At 40.9% G+C, this 17,435-nt stretch overlaps 1 protein-coding gene across 2 annotated transcripts in view; it reads right to left on the bottom strand.

Annotated features, from left to right (window-relative positions):
• The window catches only part of SLC26A9 (solute carrier family 26 member 9), an 81,927-nt gene that overhangs the window by 48,958 nt on the left and 15,534 nt on the right, over positions 1 to 17,435 (bottom strand). Inside the window, exon 1 of one of the 2 annotated variants that reach the window (XM_056558023.1) lies at positions 3,427 to 3,584. The exons of the other annotated variant lie outside the window; for it this stretch is intronic. Within the exon in view, the coding sequence (XP_056413998.1) occupies positions 3,427 to 3,453 (27 nt within the window). The 5' untranslated portion in view covers positions 3,454 to 3,584. Of the gene's footprint in view, positions 1 to 3,426; positions 3,585 to 17,435 lie in introns of those variants that run through there. 2 annotated transcript variants of the gene reach the window in all.

The following is a 17,435-nucleotide window of genomic DNA, read 5'->3' as shown; positions in this document are numbered from 1 at the left end:
ATTTTACACATGTACAATGGTTTCTATTAGAATGTTTATTTAATTACACCTCCAGTATTAGGCTTTAGGATAACTTTGTATTATTCAAGAATATGGGCACCTATTCCAATTTAAATTGAACTGTAAACAGTGAAAAATAACTTCTTGTAGTCATATTTTCTATCTGATGTTCACATGAGTACATTTTCACTTTGCATGTTCATTTCTTGTGCTTTGCCTTTTATTTTAGCTGGTGGCGTCATTAGAAACATTGTGGCAATGCTTGTCAGCAAATATTGGTGATGGAGGTTTGTACTGTTTACAAGGTGCTTATTATTAATATTTCAGCTTTCTTGTACTTCGGACAAACAGTTGGAGATGCCGGCGAACCCTCGCAGGGGAACGCCTCCCACCGGATGGAGCCCTCACCCCCCCCATGGAGCCCTGTAGTCAATTGTGCAAGTCTGTGTCGGGAGGAGGCCCACCACTGCAACTTGGCTGGCCCCTCTGGCTGTTCTGCTGAAGTACAAGAAAGCCACCATATAAGTATATACGCTATCAATACCCTGTTTCCCCGAAAATAAACCCTACCCCGAAAGTAAGCCCTAGCAGGATTATCAGGGTGGGCTGCAATATAAGCCCTACCCCAAAAATAAGACCTAGGCCAGGGGTAATCAACTGGCGGACCGCAGTCCAGATCTGACGTAATTCCCGCAGACCAGACGCCCCACCCCTCCTCACCTCCCCTCACCTCCTTTAGCTGGTCGCGGCAAGTTACTGTAGTTGAGTCGGGGCAGGGACGCTGTCGCTTTAAAACGTCCGCACGTATGCACGGCCAACGTCACGCCCTGCCCCCGGCTGCTAAGCAACAGGCAACAGAAGGAGATCCCGTACAGAACAAGTACAGTACAAGTTGCGGACAGTACGGACGAAGGTGGGGAAGTGCTGGTCTCCGCTGGGGATGAAATGTGTAATGTACCGTAGTTTATTATGGCAGAGGGGTGGGGGGCACTGTAGGAGTGTGGAGGACGACGGGGGAAGGGGAGGATGGGGGGCTGTAGCAGTGTGGAGAATGGGGGGGCTGCAGGAGTGTGGAGGATGGGGGGCTGTAGCAGTGTGGAAGATGGGGGGGTGCAGCATCCTCCACACTGCTACAGCCCCCCATCCTCCACACTCCTGCAGCCCCCCCATAAATAAATAAGCCCTACCCTGAAAATAAGCCCTAGTGTGTTTTTTGGGACTAAAATTAATATAAGACACGGTCTTATTTTCGGAGAAACACGGTAGTCAACAAAAAATGTGCTTCTACATAAAGAAGTAATTCTGGAACATTGGCAGTGCCTCTTTCTTACAGAATATCAAATAGGATCACTCCGATCACTGAACAAGAGAAGAGAACCTTAGATGCCCTCCTCGTTCCTTAGGAAATGGAGTAACAAGCACTCTACACCATGATGTAGGAATTGTCATTCCAATTTTTATCTTGTATGCAGCTTGTTAGAGTCAGCAAAGTATTAGGTAGCATGGCAGGATGATGGGGATGTGGACTAAAGGTTTTCACTATATTTGCACTAAAGCTTTCTATAATAAAATCAAAAGGCTTGTTTCTATTGTTATTGTAACTGTAGACACATAGGATTTCACAGTTGTCAACTCAGGTAAAGACAGTCCAATAAATAACAGGCGTGCACATTACTTTTGAGGTAGGGCACCCTATGTATCAATGGAAGCAAGGATGTTGGCTAAAATAATGCAGACAAGATTAGTATGAGAAGATTAAAGATTAAACAAGACTTGTTCCATAGGTGATGGCTTATTGTAAGTATTTTGAAAACAGATACTGATCTGGTACAAAATGAAAATGTTACATTACCGGACAATCTTTAGACACAATTCTGTAATGGTGAGTCTCTACCAAAGAGTTCTGTGAGTATGATGCTGTTACAAACAGTTTAGACATGGCATCTACCTGGTTAAAGGGGTTTTCCGGGAAAAGAAAAACAGAGCTCATTTCTTTCAAAAAACAGCTCCACGTCTGTCCCCAGGATGTGTGTGGTATTACAACTGGGCTCCATTCACTTCAATGGAACTGAGCTGAAGAACCACACCCAACCTGGAGACAGACAGGGAGCTGTTTCTGAAAGAAATTAGTTCTATTTTTTTCTTCCTGGATAACCCCTTTAAATTCTCTTTGCAATGTGTCTGTGTCTTCTTTAGGTTTCAAGACTTTATATTTTTCATTGGTTACACATATTTTATATTAACATTAGTTTTTCAACTGTTCAAATTTGATGAGTGATGTTAAAGGGGTACTCCGGGGAAAACCTTTTTTCTTTTAAATCAACTGGTGGCAGAAAGTTAAACATATTTGTAAATTACTTCTATTAAAAAATCTCAATCCTTCCTGTACTTATTAGCTGCTGAATACTACAGAGGAAATTCTTTTCTTTTTGGAATGCTCTCTGATGACATCACGAGCACAGTTCTCTCTGCTGATGTTATTATAATAATAATAATAACGCTTTATTTATTGTTTTCCTTAGTGGGATTTGAACCCAAGTCCCCAGCACTGCAAGGCAGCAGTGCTAACCACTGAGCCACCATGCTACCCTTAGCACGCATCTGCTTCGCACGGTTGCTAAAATGGACAGAGATATCAGCAGAGAGCACTGTGCTCGTGATGTCATCAGTGTTCCAAAAAGAAAGGAATTTACTCTGTAGCATTCAGCAGCTAATAAGTACTGGAAGGATTAAGATTTTTTAATAGAAGTAATTTACAAATATGTTTAACTTTCTGCCACCAGTTGATTTAAAAGAAAAAAGGTTTTCACCGGAGTACCCCTTTAAGTCACATAGGATATTAAAGGAAAAATCTATTAAGGTATAACTAAGTCAAATGATGCTGATTCTTTGGGGGAGATTTATCAAAACCTGTGCAGAGGAAGAGTGGTGCAGTTGCCCATAGCAACCAATCAGATTGCTTCTTTCATTTTCCACAGGCCTCTAAAGAGGCCTGTGGAAAATGAAAGAAGCAATCTGATTGGTTGCTATGGGCAACTGCACCACTCTTCCTCTGCACAGGCTTTGATAAATCTCCCCCTTTGAGTCTACTGTTGTACATCTACAGAAGGCGCAATAGTATCTGTAGCCAGAGGCATAACTATAGGGGGTGCAGAGGTAGCAGTTGCAAGACACATCTGCCCCATAAAAGACCACCATTATAAATGTCATATGGGACCCTACAGGAGGCTCAGCAACCACATATAGTTATTAAGGTACCAGCAATTTCTTAATGTCTTACAGACGAGTGAGAACATTTTAAGTGGAAGTTATGCGTACATGTATTGAACTTTTGTATGAGTTTAATAGTTGGGATCAATAAAATCAGGGTTTTTCTATTAAAGCCACGGTATCCATATAACACAAAGTATTGTCTACCATTCTTACCTTGCCCTGAACCCCAGTGTATGCCATGTTCTTGTCCTAGTTCCTTAGTCAGGAAGGACACAATGTCTAGTCACCTGCCCATGTTATCTGGCCAGAGTTTGACAGCGTAGTGTCTCTAAGCTTTCTACACCATACAAAGAACAGACAGAAGTTCCAGAAAAGACTGCACTCCCTCTGTCTGGCACCCGTGTAGAAGAGGCATGCAGGGCTTAGCTGATGTGAACGATGACAAAGATACATGACAATAATAACAGTACTTTATCTGTATCAATTCCTGGCACGTTTTCTGTGCTCATCTAAACAATCAATCCTTTGTGCTCGTCAGCTCACCATCTAATTGGTGACAACAGAGAGACACTCGGATAAAGACTCATGTCTTCAAAATCATTATTTAAAAAGGCTTTTTCCTGGCCTTCGTGTCCATTTCTTGCCACATCTATCATAACATGTACTATGCTTTGAAGACCCTAAAGTAAACCTTTCCAAAATGTCTCCTCTGGGTCAACCCTACAGTTTTAGAAAACATATGCATGTCCACTTACTGTATCATTTCACATAGTCAAAAGGGTTGTGTCCAAAGTCAGGCTCAAGAACAGTTGTCTTTTGATGGACCTTTAGGGTGCCCATTTTTTTTTTAGAATGTAAGGTCACTAGAGGATGGAGCTCGCACTACTCTGGTGGGCTAGTGTTACTTTGCATACTATTACCTTTACTTCTTGACTTCTTTTTTCAATAAAAGTTAGTCCTGCATAAGTGCTGGCTCCTACCGTTTCTTGACTTCAACTATCGCCATCTGACAGTAGCGCTCTCAAAATACCCCCCATTTTTACTCCTCCTACTTGGATCCTAACAAATCATTTCCAGCTCAAATAATTTCCAACTAAGATAGGAACAACTACATGTATTAAAATGTCTTAAAAAGTTTTTAAATCAGGGGTATAGGAAAGCAAATTTATATTTATTATTTAAAATCAATACAAATATAAAACCAAACTTATTAGAGTGGATTGCGTGGCAATTAATATATGAAGTGATGAATGTTAAAGGGGTACTCCCGTGGAAAACTTTTTTTTTTTTTTTTAATCAACTGGTGCTAGAAAGGTAAAAAGATTTGTTAATTACTTCTATTAAAAATCGTAATCCTTCCAGTACTTATTAGCTGCTGAATACTACAGAGGAAATGGTTTTCTTGTTGGAACACAGAGCTCTCTGCTTACATCATGACCACAGTGCTCTCTGCTGACATCTCTGTCCATTTTAAGAACTGTCCAGAGTAGGAGAAAATCCCCATAGCAAACATATGCTGCTCTGGACAGTTCCTTAAATGGACAGAGATGTCAGCAGAGAGCACTGTGCTCATGATGTCAGCAGAGAGCTCTGTGTTTCAAAAAGAAAACCATTTCCTCTGTAGTATACAGACCCTAAAAAGTACTGGAAAGATTAAGATTTTTTTTAATAGAAGTAATTTACAAATCTGTTTAACCAGTTGATAAAATAAATAAATAAAGTTTTCTGCAGGAGTACCCCTTTAAGTTTTTCTTTAACAACAAGAATTAGGACTTATGGAAGGAGGAGTAATATCAAGGACTATAAAACTATAGGACTATAAAACCCTAAATTTCCCATCTACTAATAAAACATAGCTTTCATTTAGCCAAAAAAGTTAAAAATGCAACCACTAGATTGGTTTGTCATTGTAACTAGAGATGAGCGAACTTACAGTAAATTCGATTCGTCACGAACTTCTCGGCTCGGTAGTTGATGACTTATCCTGCGTAAATTAGTTCAGCCTTCAGGTGCTCCGGTGGGCTGAAAAAGGTGGATACATTCCTAGGAAAGAGTCTCCTAGGACTGTATCCACCTTTTCCAGCCCACCGGAACACCTGAAAGCTGAACTAATTTATGCAGGAAAAACCATCAACTGCCGAGCCGAGAAGTTCGTGACGAATCGAATTTACTGTAAGTTCGCTCATCTCTAATTGTAACCACAGTATACGCATGCAACTGTCTGCTGATGTGCAGAGTTGGGGTATTGTGGCTGCAATTCACAACTACTCCGATAACCTAATGGATAAGATTAAAAAGACTGCAAAACATCAAAGTGGATGGGAAATTTAGGGTTTCAGTGATCACTTAGCGATCAATTGTATAAAGTTCATATTTAAGTCTCATCCCAGTCTCCCGACCAATAAACTATATAAATCTACAATATGCTTAAAAAAAATAAAAAAAAATAAACATTATATAGATATGTAAATCCATTAAGCAGCCTGATTTATCTGTCACTGTCAGCTATCATTTATTTGGCGCACAGGTGTAATTTCAGCAATACATTGGACATGTTTTAGCCCGTATGATCACTGTGTAAATCTGCGTTTAAAGTATTGGCAGAAAGGAAAATGATAAAAATAAACACTGAGAGCAAACAATGAAAAAATAGGCAGCAAATTAAATTCTGACTTCTGCAAACAGATGAAGTAATTATATAAGATGTGGACAATAGAAGAGAAAACAAGACACCTGAACATTTGTCTGATGTCTGTCCCAGGGTGATCTTATTCACTGTAGATATTATACTGTATGCAGAGATCATACACAATAATACATTAGAATTTGCATTAAACAAAGGTAAGAGTTTATTTATTTGTTGATAATGAATCAGGGTGTAAAGTAAAAAACCTAACCATGGCTGGCGTTAAAGGGGTACTCCGGTGGAATTTTTTATTTTTATTTAAGTCAACTGGTGCCAAAAAGTTAAACAGATTTGTAAATGACTTCTATTTAAAAATCTTAATCCTTCCAGTACTTATCAGCTGCTGGAAGGAAGTTGTGTACTTATTTTCTGCTTATCCACTTTGCTCTCTGCTGACAGAGGTCCATGTCAGGAACTTTCCAGAGCAGGAAAGTTTTGCTATGGGGATTTGCTCCTGCTCTGGGCAGTTCCTGACATGGACAAAGGGGTCAGCAGAGAGCACGGCGGTCAGTCAGAAAAGAACTATACAACTTCCTCTGGATCATACTGCAGCTGATAAGTACTGGAAGGATTAAGATTTTTAAATAGAAGTAATTGACAAATCTGTTTAACTTTTTGGCACCAGTTGATTTAAAAAAAAAATAAATTCCCACCGGAGTAACCCTTTAAACCCATGGAAAGACTGATGAGTCCAGAAATGATCACCAAGTAGAAGGAAATGTGCAGCAAAGACAACACAACCAGCATGTAGAGTCTAAAATATAACAAGTGTGTCTCAACCAATTGTTTATGGAAATTGCAGGAGATTCTACTTGTTGTTACAGTCAGCATGTAGTTAGCTCAGAATCAAGATTGCTTTACCAACCAGAAGCAAGAAAAGCATGATGTTTTTTGTTGTTGATGTTGTGGCAACATTGGGCAGCCATTGGTCACCTCGTGCAGGCTTGGTTTTGCCCACACGCAATGATCCCAATGCACCCCCACTTCTCCCCTCCCATTTTGAAAGTTATACTTTTAAAAATGACCAACTCAATACATGGTTATAGCAGTTCAACAGGCTGGCCATTGTGGTAGCAACAGAGCCCTTAAAGGGGTACTACTGTGCTGACAACTTATCCCCTATCTAAAGGATAGGGTATACGTTGCCTGATCGCACGAAGTCCCACCGCTGGGGACCCCCGCGATCTCGCACGCAGCACCCCGCTCTATAGACACCAGCACCCCTGCCATAGACTTGCATTGAGGGGGCGGAGCGTGACGTCATGGCTCCGCCCCCGTGTGATCCTCTGGCCCCATGATGGGCACTCATCAGATGTTCGCTCCGGGGCCTGATGAGAGCGGGGTGCTGCGTGCGAGATCGCGGGGGTCCCCAGCGGCAGGACCCCGCGCGATCAGGCAACTTATCCTCTATCCTTTAGATAGGGGATAAGTTGTCGGCACGGTAGTACCCCTTTAAGTTACACTTATGGTCCCCCAACTGCAATAATTATATGTCAGGACTTGTCTCTAGCCTACAGGAGAGCTTCTTCTTCACCTGCTCAGTTCCATGTTTACTCCCCTGACGTTGTTTTCCTTGCTGCTGCTCCAGCAGTCTCATCCTATTGTCATAGATGGCCCTTGTTCAGTGACAACTCCTGCTCTAGGATACAGGCAGCACTCATCCTGCTGTTGTGGGCCTGCCGGAAAGTCTTTACTGTCACTAGAATCTGACATCTCCACAACACAATGCCAGCTTTGTAATAACATTGGCAAAAAACTTTTCTATAGGCTTAGCTACTCCTCATGGTGGTACAACAAGGCCTCCCACCTAGACTCCCATGGGGTTTCCCAGTTATGCCCCTGTCAGCATGAAGTATGGGCACAGGAGTTTCCAACCTCTTTGTTAATGACTGCCTGGACAAACCTTTTACCTGAGTTTTATCACTATACCTTCTCCCACTCTGAAATAACGACACAACACATAATTAACTTTTTAAGTGGGCTGGGTGGTGGTCACAGCTCCTTTATTTTAACATTTAAATATCCAAAACTGTAATAAATATGACTGCATAGCAGCAACCGTGAACTCAGCCACTTGCCGAAGTACTGCTTCAGCCGAAGCAATATGCCCCGCCGTCTCCACAGCGTGCATGAAATGCCTTCGGCACCTAGAAAATCCAACAACGTTAAATCTTACGCCAGCTGTGACTTCGAAATACCAGTGACAAAAGAAAATCAGCACCACGACCAGCCAAAGCCCCATGGCCAAAGGCAATAGAACCCCTAATAAAGCTTATATATTTTATTTATGTATTTAGTTTTATTTAATTTTTTTTATTTTTTAAACATGTCATGATAAACATTTTTTTTTACATATATATATATATATATATATATATATATATATATATAGGGGTTAACAAAAACCGACACGTCCCACAACAAGACGCACGGCAAATAAAAACAAAGAAAAACAATGAAAGAAAAAACCAGGGAGGGAGGGCGGGACCTCAAGATGCTGGAGAACAAGAGGGGGAGCATCCGGGGAGGCAGACAAATATAACCTATGGGCGTATCTATACAAAAACCCCTCCCTAGAGACCAGGGTGGGAGGATTGACTATCCCTTTATTCTCCTTAACCCTTGAGTCCCCTGCAGTCAGGGTTACCTATGCCTATGGGGCCAGGTAACCTACAAACTGCATGTACAAATTAAATGTGGAAACAGCAAACATGTTACATGTAACACTCATTCACATAATCGACAGCTGTCAGTATGCAAAGAAAAACAGTATAACTTTATATAAATGACGGTTTCAGAAAGACACTGTCATTTTACATGACTTTATGTCCTATAATAGAATACATATATTTAATATAATGGAATCCTTCTGAAATTTCTACCTCGCTGCTTGTAGACTTATAATAGAATTTGTCATGGGTAGCAAGACAGAGGAGTGCACAGCTGCCAAATGCCGTTCTCCAGGCATCCCTGTTTTGTCATAGGAGCCATCATGTCTGACATATGGCACTTGACTGCCGAGGCTGCTGACTGGCTGAAGCCATCATGTGACGTCTGAACCAAATAGAAATTTGGGGAGCTTAGTTATTTTATTACATTTAAAAAAATGGAAAACTGGATTGCTGCCCTTAGATAGCAAGTAGCATACACTATTCTGTTTTCATATACCTTTTAAACAATCTATTATCCTAATATCCAAAAGACAGTTAATCTCAGTTAACAGTTACTTGCACATTGGGGAATAAAAGGAATACACACACTGGCCAAGATTTACTAAACCTGTCTTAGCCCCCTTTCACACTGCCGTTGTGTCCTGCCAGCAAATGTCCGTCAGGCACTTTTTTTTGTGCCTTAACGGACTTTATTTTTGACGGGGCACAACAGGAAACATCGGGTACCAACAGATCCCATTTACTAATATGGGGTCTGTTGGGTGTTGTGGTTTTCTGACAGGAGTAGCAGGAGGAAAAAACGTTTCATGATTTATTTTTCCTCCCGCTATCCTCCCCGGGTTGCCCGATGGACGTCACACTGCCGTGTCACAACGGCAGTGGGAAAGAAGCCTTACTCTAATAAGTACTAATGGTCATCGGGTTAGGGGTGCAAATTCAAGCCTTGCCCTAGTTTTTTCCAATCCCTGCTATGCCACTAGCAAGTGTGTACAGTGATCCCTCAACCTAAAATGGCCTCAACATACAATAGTTTCTACATACAATGGTCATTTCTGGACCATTGTAACTTGAAACCAGACTCAACATACAATGCTACGGACAGTCCAGATCTGTGAAACGTGTCAATGGCTGGAAGAACTGACCAATTAGAATGGGCATTGACTGGTAAAACACCTGTATTACTGAAGTGCATGCACTGACTGGCTGCCTGGTAGCGCTTCCTTACAGTACAGGGAGGTATTACATGTTCTGTACTACTCTTTACCTGCGCCAAAGTTAGCTGCTCCTTTGGACACCTGGTGGGGGTGGCTCCATGTTACTTTTTTAGGACATCGTGTGTACTGTACAGGGCCCTGAAGAAGCTCCTGTCCTCTACATAGACAGTGACTTACAGCTCCCAGCAGATCTTTATTACTTTTATATGTAAGGACTTGCTTTATCTATATTAGTTATCTACTTATTTTTCTTTAATCCTCACTTTTTCCTATTTTTGGGTGACCTTTTAGTGGCTTCAGAACCAATTACCAGGTTTCCATAGAGTTATGGTCTCAGCATACTATGGTCGTACTGGAACCAAGTTGAGGGAACACTGTATTTGGATATGACTTGTAAATCTCATACTCTTTCTCTCTTGCTTCATTTTCTAGAATCATTTCAAGTAAACAGTTAAGCTGTCTTCCCACATTAACCCCAAGATTCTGGTTAGAGGGAATGACCGTGTCTGACCCTCAAATTGCAGGTTTACACTTGTTCTAACAAGTTGTCCAGACCCTGTCCTGCTGAGGATTATCTCTTAAACCACGTCATACTGTATCTCCATGCATGCATTAATCTAATGTTAAATTCCTAATCTTCTGAACAGCACCATACTTGGTGCAAACAGCAGCTGTTAACTCCTTCACTCCTGGAAATCTTTATGTTTAGTAATTGGATTGCAGAAAATGTGAAATACAGTAGATCAGGGACAGCATTATATAATATTTTCAGCTGTTGACCTTTATATTGCAGCATGCATTGGTACACTGGGGTTCATATTACTCTCTGATAAGGGAAGTTGTCAGCAGATTATGGGTTATTAAACCACATGCATGCTGCTGGACTGTTCGTAAATACCTTTGTATACAGTGCATTTGGAAAGGTTTTTAACCCCTTAAGGACCGGAGGTTTTTCCGTTTTTGCATTTTCGTTTTTTGCTCCTTGCCTTTAAAAAATCATAACTCTTTCAAATTTACACCTAAAAATCAATATGATGGCTTATTTTTTGCGCCACCAATTCTACTTTGTAATGACATCAGTCATTTTGCCCAAAAATCTATGGTGAAGCGGGAAAAAAAATCATTGTGCGACAAAATTGAAAAGAAAAACGCTGTTTGGTAACTTTTGGGGGCTTCCGTTTCTACGTAGTACATTTTTCGGTAAAAATGGCACCTGATATGTATTCTGTAGGTCCATACGATTAAAATGATACCCTACTTATATAGGTTTGATTTTGTCGGACTTCTGGAAAAAATCATAACTACATGCAGGAAAATTAATATGTTTAAAATTGTCATCTTCTGATCCCTATAACTTTTTTATTTTTCCGTGTATGGGGCGGTATGAGGGCTAATTTTTTGCGCCGTGATCTGAAGTTTTTAACGGTACCATTTTTGCATTGATAGGACTTATTGATCACTTTTTATTCATTTTTAAATGATATAAAAAGTGACCAAAAATGCACTATTTTGGACTTTGGAATTTTTTTGCGCGCACGCCATTGACAGAGCGGTTTAATTAATGATATATTTTTATAATTCGGACATTTCCGCACGCGGTGATACCACATATGTTTATTTTTATTTTTATTTACACTGTGTTTTTTTTTTATTGGAAAAGGGGGGTGATTCAAACTTTTAATAGGGGAGGAGTTAAATGATCTTTATTCACTTTTTTTTTTCACTTTTTTTTTGCAGTGTTATAGGTCCCATAGGGACCTATAACACTGCACACACTGATCTCCTATGTTGATCACTGGTTTCTCATAAGAAACCAGTGATCAACGATTCTGCCGCATGACTGCTCATGCCTGGATCTCAGGCACTGAGCAGTCATTCGGCGATCGGACAGCGAGGAGGCAGGAAGGGGCCCTCCTGCTGTCCTGTCAGCTGTTCGGGATGCCGCGATTAGCCGCGGCTATCCCGAACAGCCCGACTGAGCTAGTCGGGAACTTTCACTTTCACTTTTAGCCGCGCGGCTCAGCTCTGAGCGCGCGGCTAAAGGGTTAATAGCGCGCGGCGCCGCGATCGGCGCTGCGCGCTATTAGAGGCGGGTCCCGGCTTCACTATGACGCCGGGCCCGCCATGATATGACGCGGGGTTACTGTGTAACCCCGCGTTATATCAGAAGAGCAGGACCAAGGACGTACCGGTACGTCCTTGGTCCTTAAGGGGTTAAGACACTTTTTTTTAAACATTTTGTTGAGTTGGGGACTTAAAAATATTGTTAAAAATATTTATGTTTCCCCATCATTCTGCACTCAATGCCAAATTTTTGCTAATTTCTTAAAAAGCAAAAACTAAATATTGCATTGCCTTAAGTATTCATCACCCCTTACCCGGGGCTTCTCATAGTTTGGTTTTTCTGATATTCATTGTCAGCTGTGAGACATTATATAGACATTATAGCCCAGATTTATCAAATTGTGTAAGAGAAAAAATTTAATGATTTTCCCACAGCAACCAATCACAGCTCAGCTAAAGAGCTCTGGTAAAGTGAAAGCTGAGCTGTGATTGGTTGCTGGGAAAATCACAGTGATAAATCTGGGCCTATATCTTTACAAATCATGTCAAATCAGCTGAATTTACCACAGGTGACTCCAATCAAGGTGCAGAAACATCTCAGAGATCAAAACGATAAATGGGAGCCCCCTAGAGATAAATAAATATCAAATGTCATAGCAAAGGGTCTAAATACTTATGTCCAAGCAAAATTAAATTTTAATTTTTTAAACAAATTAGCAAAAAAATTCAAAAGTTTATAGTTACAATCTCATTATGGGATACTGAGTGTAGTTTCCACTGTAGCACCAACCAAATAATTATTTTGTCCCTCATAGTAAAATGAGCTTTTTCCACACAGGCTCCTCTACAAAGGTATTAACACAGGTATTTGAAAGTATTACAACAGCACATGTTTGATTTAATAACCAAAAATAATTACAGAACAGCTCATGTGCCAAAATTTGGAGCAAAACAAACCAAAAACAATGTCAGACACAGTTTTATTTATTCCCCTCAATTAGTGTCTGCAGGCATCAATGAAGCATGGTGGACTTGGAAGTTTGGGGTCCTAAAGGGGTCCTCGGCTGCTCAGTGTTTGGAGCAAACTGTTCCGAACATGGAGCCGGGAGCTTGTGATGTCATAGCCCCACCTCTCATGATGTCACATCCCGCCCCCTCAATGCAAGTCTATGGGAGGGGGCGTGACAGCCACCACGCCCCCTCTCATTGAATTGCATTGAGAGAGGGCGGGGCATGATGTCATGAGGGGGCAGGGCTATGACGTCACGAGCTCCTGGCACCGGCTCCAGCAATCGGGACAGTGCTCCAGCGTTCGGGACAGTTTGTTCCAAATGCTGAGCAGCGAGTACCCCTTTAATGCTGTTAAATCACAGGCAGTTATTGATCCATTAGGGAGTTGACCCTAAACATATAGCCAATGTAATTAAGAAGCGTAAAGAAGAACAACGAGTCCTGGAGGTGATGATATGGCCCCTACAGAGCCTTGATTTTAACACCATGAAGTCTGTCTGGGATTATATGACGAGACAGAGGGACTTGAGAAAGATTACATACAGAAGATCTGTGGTTAGCTATCCTAGATGTTTGGAGCAACCTACCTGCCGGGTTCTTTTAAAAACTGTGCACAAGTGTACCTAGAAGTATTGATGCTGTGGATGTCAGGAGCAACAGCAGTGATGGATACACTTAGATGGGCTGTGTTTAAAAATCAAATGTTCAAATTCCCATTGGCTGTTTGCTCCTGACATCCCACTAGCCATTTGCTACAATAGCCTGACCCACTAGAAGGGTCACACCCAAGTGAACATCACTTATTGATAAGTATCATTCTGATTGTTATGATATATGCCCTAATATGATTATGATACAGGTCTTGCTCTTAGTACTTTGCTTTTTATTTTGTTCATGTCTATGTTAGTGGTATATATCAATGAAGCTCCTTATATTGTCTCCTCAACATTGAAATTGTAACACTGAGAAGGAGAAGTCGTGGAATAATGGAAAATGGAAAAAAAAATAAAATAAAATATTTTGATTTATTCAGTATTGAGTATGAGTGCCATGCACAGAAATACACCCACTTATATCTCTTGGCATGCTGTTAATAGAGTTATTAATGGTTGTCGGAGGAATGTCCATCAAGATCTGCTGCTGGCAGCTCTCTTTGCAATTGACAACCAATGATGTCCCAGGATGTGCTCTATGCGAGACAAGTCTGGAGATGCTGTAAACCAGGGGTCTCAAGCTGGTGACCCTCCAGATGTTGCAAAACTTCAACTCCCAGCATGCCTGGACTATGCCAGACAGCTATTGGCTGCAGCTAATGGCTGTCGCAAATGCTGGGAGTTGAAGTTTTGTAACATCTGGAGGGCCACCAGTTTGAGACCCCTATGTGTAGACCATTGTAGCACGTTAAGGTCACGCAGGCTGATTAGAGTAGCACAAGCAACATGCAGCCTGGTGTTGTGTTGAAAAATGGCTCCATGGTAACTTTGGAGAAATGGCTGTACCACTGCTTCCACATCCAAGTAAATGTAACGCTGAGCTGGTAGTGTACCTAGAATAAAGGCTATAGGGGTCCGGCTACTGTATTGATAAAAACAGGTGGATCCAGCAGTTAAAACTTTGACTTTTATTCTAAAACCTTTAGTTTAAGGGGGCATAAGGTGCCAGAAATGCATCGGTTTCTTTTTGGCTACATGCAACATGTAATTTTAATGACATTGGAATAAAAGTTGAAGTTTTAACCATAACTGCTGGATTTACCTGTTTTGTGTATCTAGTGCAGGGGTCTCAAACTGGTGGCCCTCCAGATGTTGCAAAACTTCAACTCCCAGCATAGATAATTTTTCATACAGCCATTTGCTACAGCTACGGCTGTCAGGAATGCTGGGAGTTGAAGTTTTGCAACATCTGCAGGGCCACCAGTTTGAGACCCCTGATCTAGAGTGTACTATTGTCCAGGATTGAGGGCACAGGCAGTAAAAAACACATCAGAGTGTTGAGCTTGGTATCAATTCCTTTTTTCTTTTTGTCCAGCTACCGTACATTATGCCATTCCACAGCATAATCCCAGGAGTGGGATCGGGGTGATGTTCCCTACTGAAGGCCTCTTCATAGCATTATCCACATGTTCTCCAGAGCAATCTCCAGCTATCATTGCACCTAAGACAAAAGCAGGATCCCTTACTGAAAAGGATAGACATCCATCCCAGTCTCCGTTGCTGTCTTACTATGCACCATGATAACCTTTGAGAGCAGTGGTGTGTGGTCAATAGAATACCTGCAGCTGGACATCTGGCTCATAGTGCAATGTCATGCAAGTGCCTTCTGATGCTTTGCATAGACATTTATCCATGCCCTAGGCTTGGTGTGTGTGACATCCAATTTCACCTGCAGTACAGAATGGATCACTATGTGCCATGCTTTTAATCTGATGGTCCACCCTTGCAGACATTGGCCTCTGTGCACCTCTTGCTGTATACCAGTTCATAGTTGGTCACCCAACCACTGGGACATGCAATGCTGGCAATCTTGGCCTATGCCTGTAGCGAGAAATCAAGGTCTCTCAGTTCAAGGATTCTGTCTTTCTCAGTTTGTGACAAGTGATGACTACTGGCGCAGAACCGAAAGCATCCACAATCATACTGTACTGACCTGATCCAGATTCTGAGGTTTCATGTGGCTGATAAAATGTGCTTTGATCTGACTTTTATATTACTAAAGTCTGTCCCACATGCCACAGTTTGGAGCTAGGCAGTTGTAAAGTAATAATTTGCAGTTCTTAGCGACACCGGCTACTAGCTTGATTTGCATAACCTAGTGGCTTGTCCTTCTAGATGTTTTAATTAAAGGTTAAGAAGTGCATTATGTGGTTATATACTAATTAGTAATAGCTAAGAGATTTTTTGCTATACTATTGATGTTACGTACATGCAAAGGGAGGCATACAGAATTTTATAGATAGTATAACAGGTTCAGTTCATTGTCAGTTAATTTCATGCTGTTGGACTGTGTTTTAATAGTCACTATGCATATTGTTAAGTATTTAAAGTGTCCCTGTCAATAAAAAAAAAAAGCTTTTGACATGTCACAGAGACCTGTAAAAATATTTAATCAGTTGAGGCATAAGTGCTGAGACCCCCACTGATCATTAGAAAGTGTGGGGAGAAGTAATCATTTGCACGCCTCACTTCTGGCTCTCAGCAATCTCCATCCTGCTTCAATGAACATGTAATAGGGCCAGAAGCAGGACGAAAATTGTTTCTCTGTGCATGATTCTTCTTGTTTGTTATTTGTCTCTGTGACATGTCAAAAGTTTATTTTAAATGACATGTTTATTTTAAATGACAAGTTAGGGATCCATGCCGTGCCATTTTAAGTTAGGGACATGCCTGAACCAGGTGGCTGCAAAGTCGCAAATGGGCTTGTACAGTGTGATCAAAATGTCAGCTCACTACCTGATGTTAGTTTTTTGTAATTGTGCAGATGTGGATGTGCGGCCATGTCTTTTTTTCCACCCTACATTTGTGTTCCACTTAAAGTAAATGAAATGTGCAGCAGCTTATGTGTGCCCGTTTTCTATTTAATCCAATAAAAGCATCAATTTGATTCTAAAGTTGCACACACAACTTTCTTGTTCCAATAGGTGTATTTGCAGTCATGTAGTGCAGGACAGGACTTAAAAAGAGCCCAAAACTGGCTAATAAAGTAAATTAAGTGTAAAGCAATGTTAAAAGAAAAAATACACCTGGGTAACGTGTTAGGTATAAGATAGAAATAGTAGAATGTATGTATGCATTCAAAAGACTGCATGTTATAGTCCCCTGTGAGAAGTTGAAAATAGTGGAAAAAAAAGTAAAAATAAAACATATTTAAATAATCACCCCCCTTTTTTATTGTTCAAATAAAATAATGTAAATAAAAATTATTATAAACATTTTAGTTTCCATAATTGCTGAAACAGTGAATAAAAGCTATCTGTCATGTATGGGCAGGGAAGGAGTGTAGTACTGATCTCACCCACTCCCTCTATCCCTGCCTACTTGCCTACCCGCCCTAAATAGTGGATCGACAACCACGGTGACAGTCCATCCGTATATATGTGATGGAAGTCACTGTCAACCAAATAAACTACAATACAGACACAGTTCGGGATACAGTAGGGAAGCACAGAGACTAGCAGAAATAATATCTAACACACACACACAAACAATAGGTCAAAGTCCACTAGCCAAGTCAATACCAGGAGTTGTCTAAGTACAAAAATGCTAATACCAGAGAGAAATCGAGAAGTCAAGCCAAAAGTCACAGATACAGGGTAAACAGGAATGAACAGGTAATATTGCTAGCTACAGGAGGAAACCTCTTTAAACTGCAGATTTAAATAGGAAGTACACATGTGAAAGCTAACAAGGTCAGCTGACCATCCTAGAGGCTAGGCGTAACCACAGAAACCAGAATAAAAAAAAGTTCTGCTTATTAACCCTTCTGGTTCTTACACTATCACAAAGACCCATCAAAACAAAAATAATTCTGGTAAAAATTGCAGATCCCAGTGTAAAAATTAGTCCTCATACATTCCCA

The sequence above is a fragment of the Hyla sarda genome, chromosome 2, assembly GCF_029499605.1.
Source record: "Hyla sarda isolate aHylSar1 chromosome 2, aHylSar1.hap1, whole genome shotgun sequence".
NCBI classification, from domain to species: domain Eukaryota; kingdom Metazoa; phylum Chordata; class Amphibia; order Anura; family Hylidae; genus Hyla; species Hyla sarda.
This window is presented reverse-complemented; position numbering and strand designations above follow the sequence as displayed.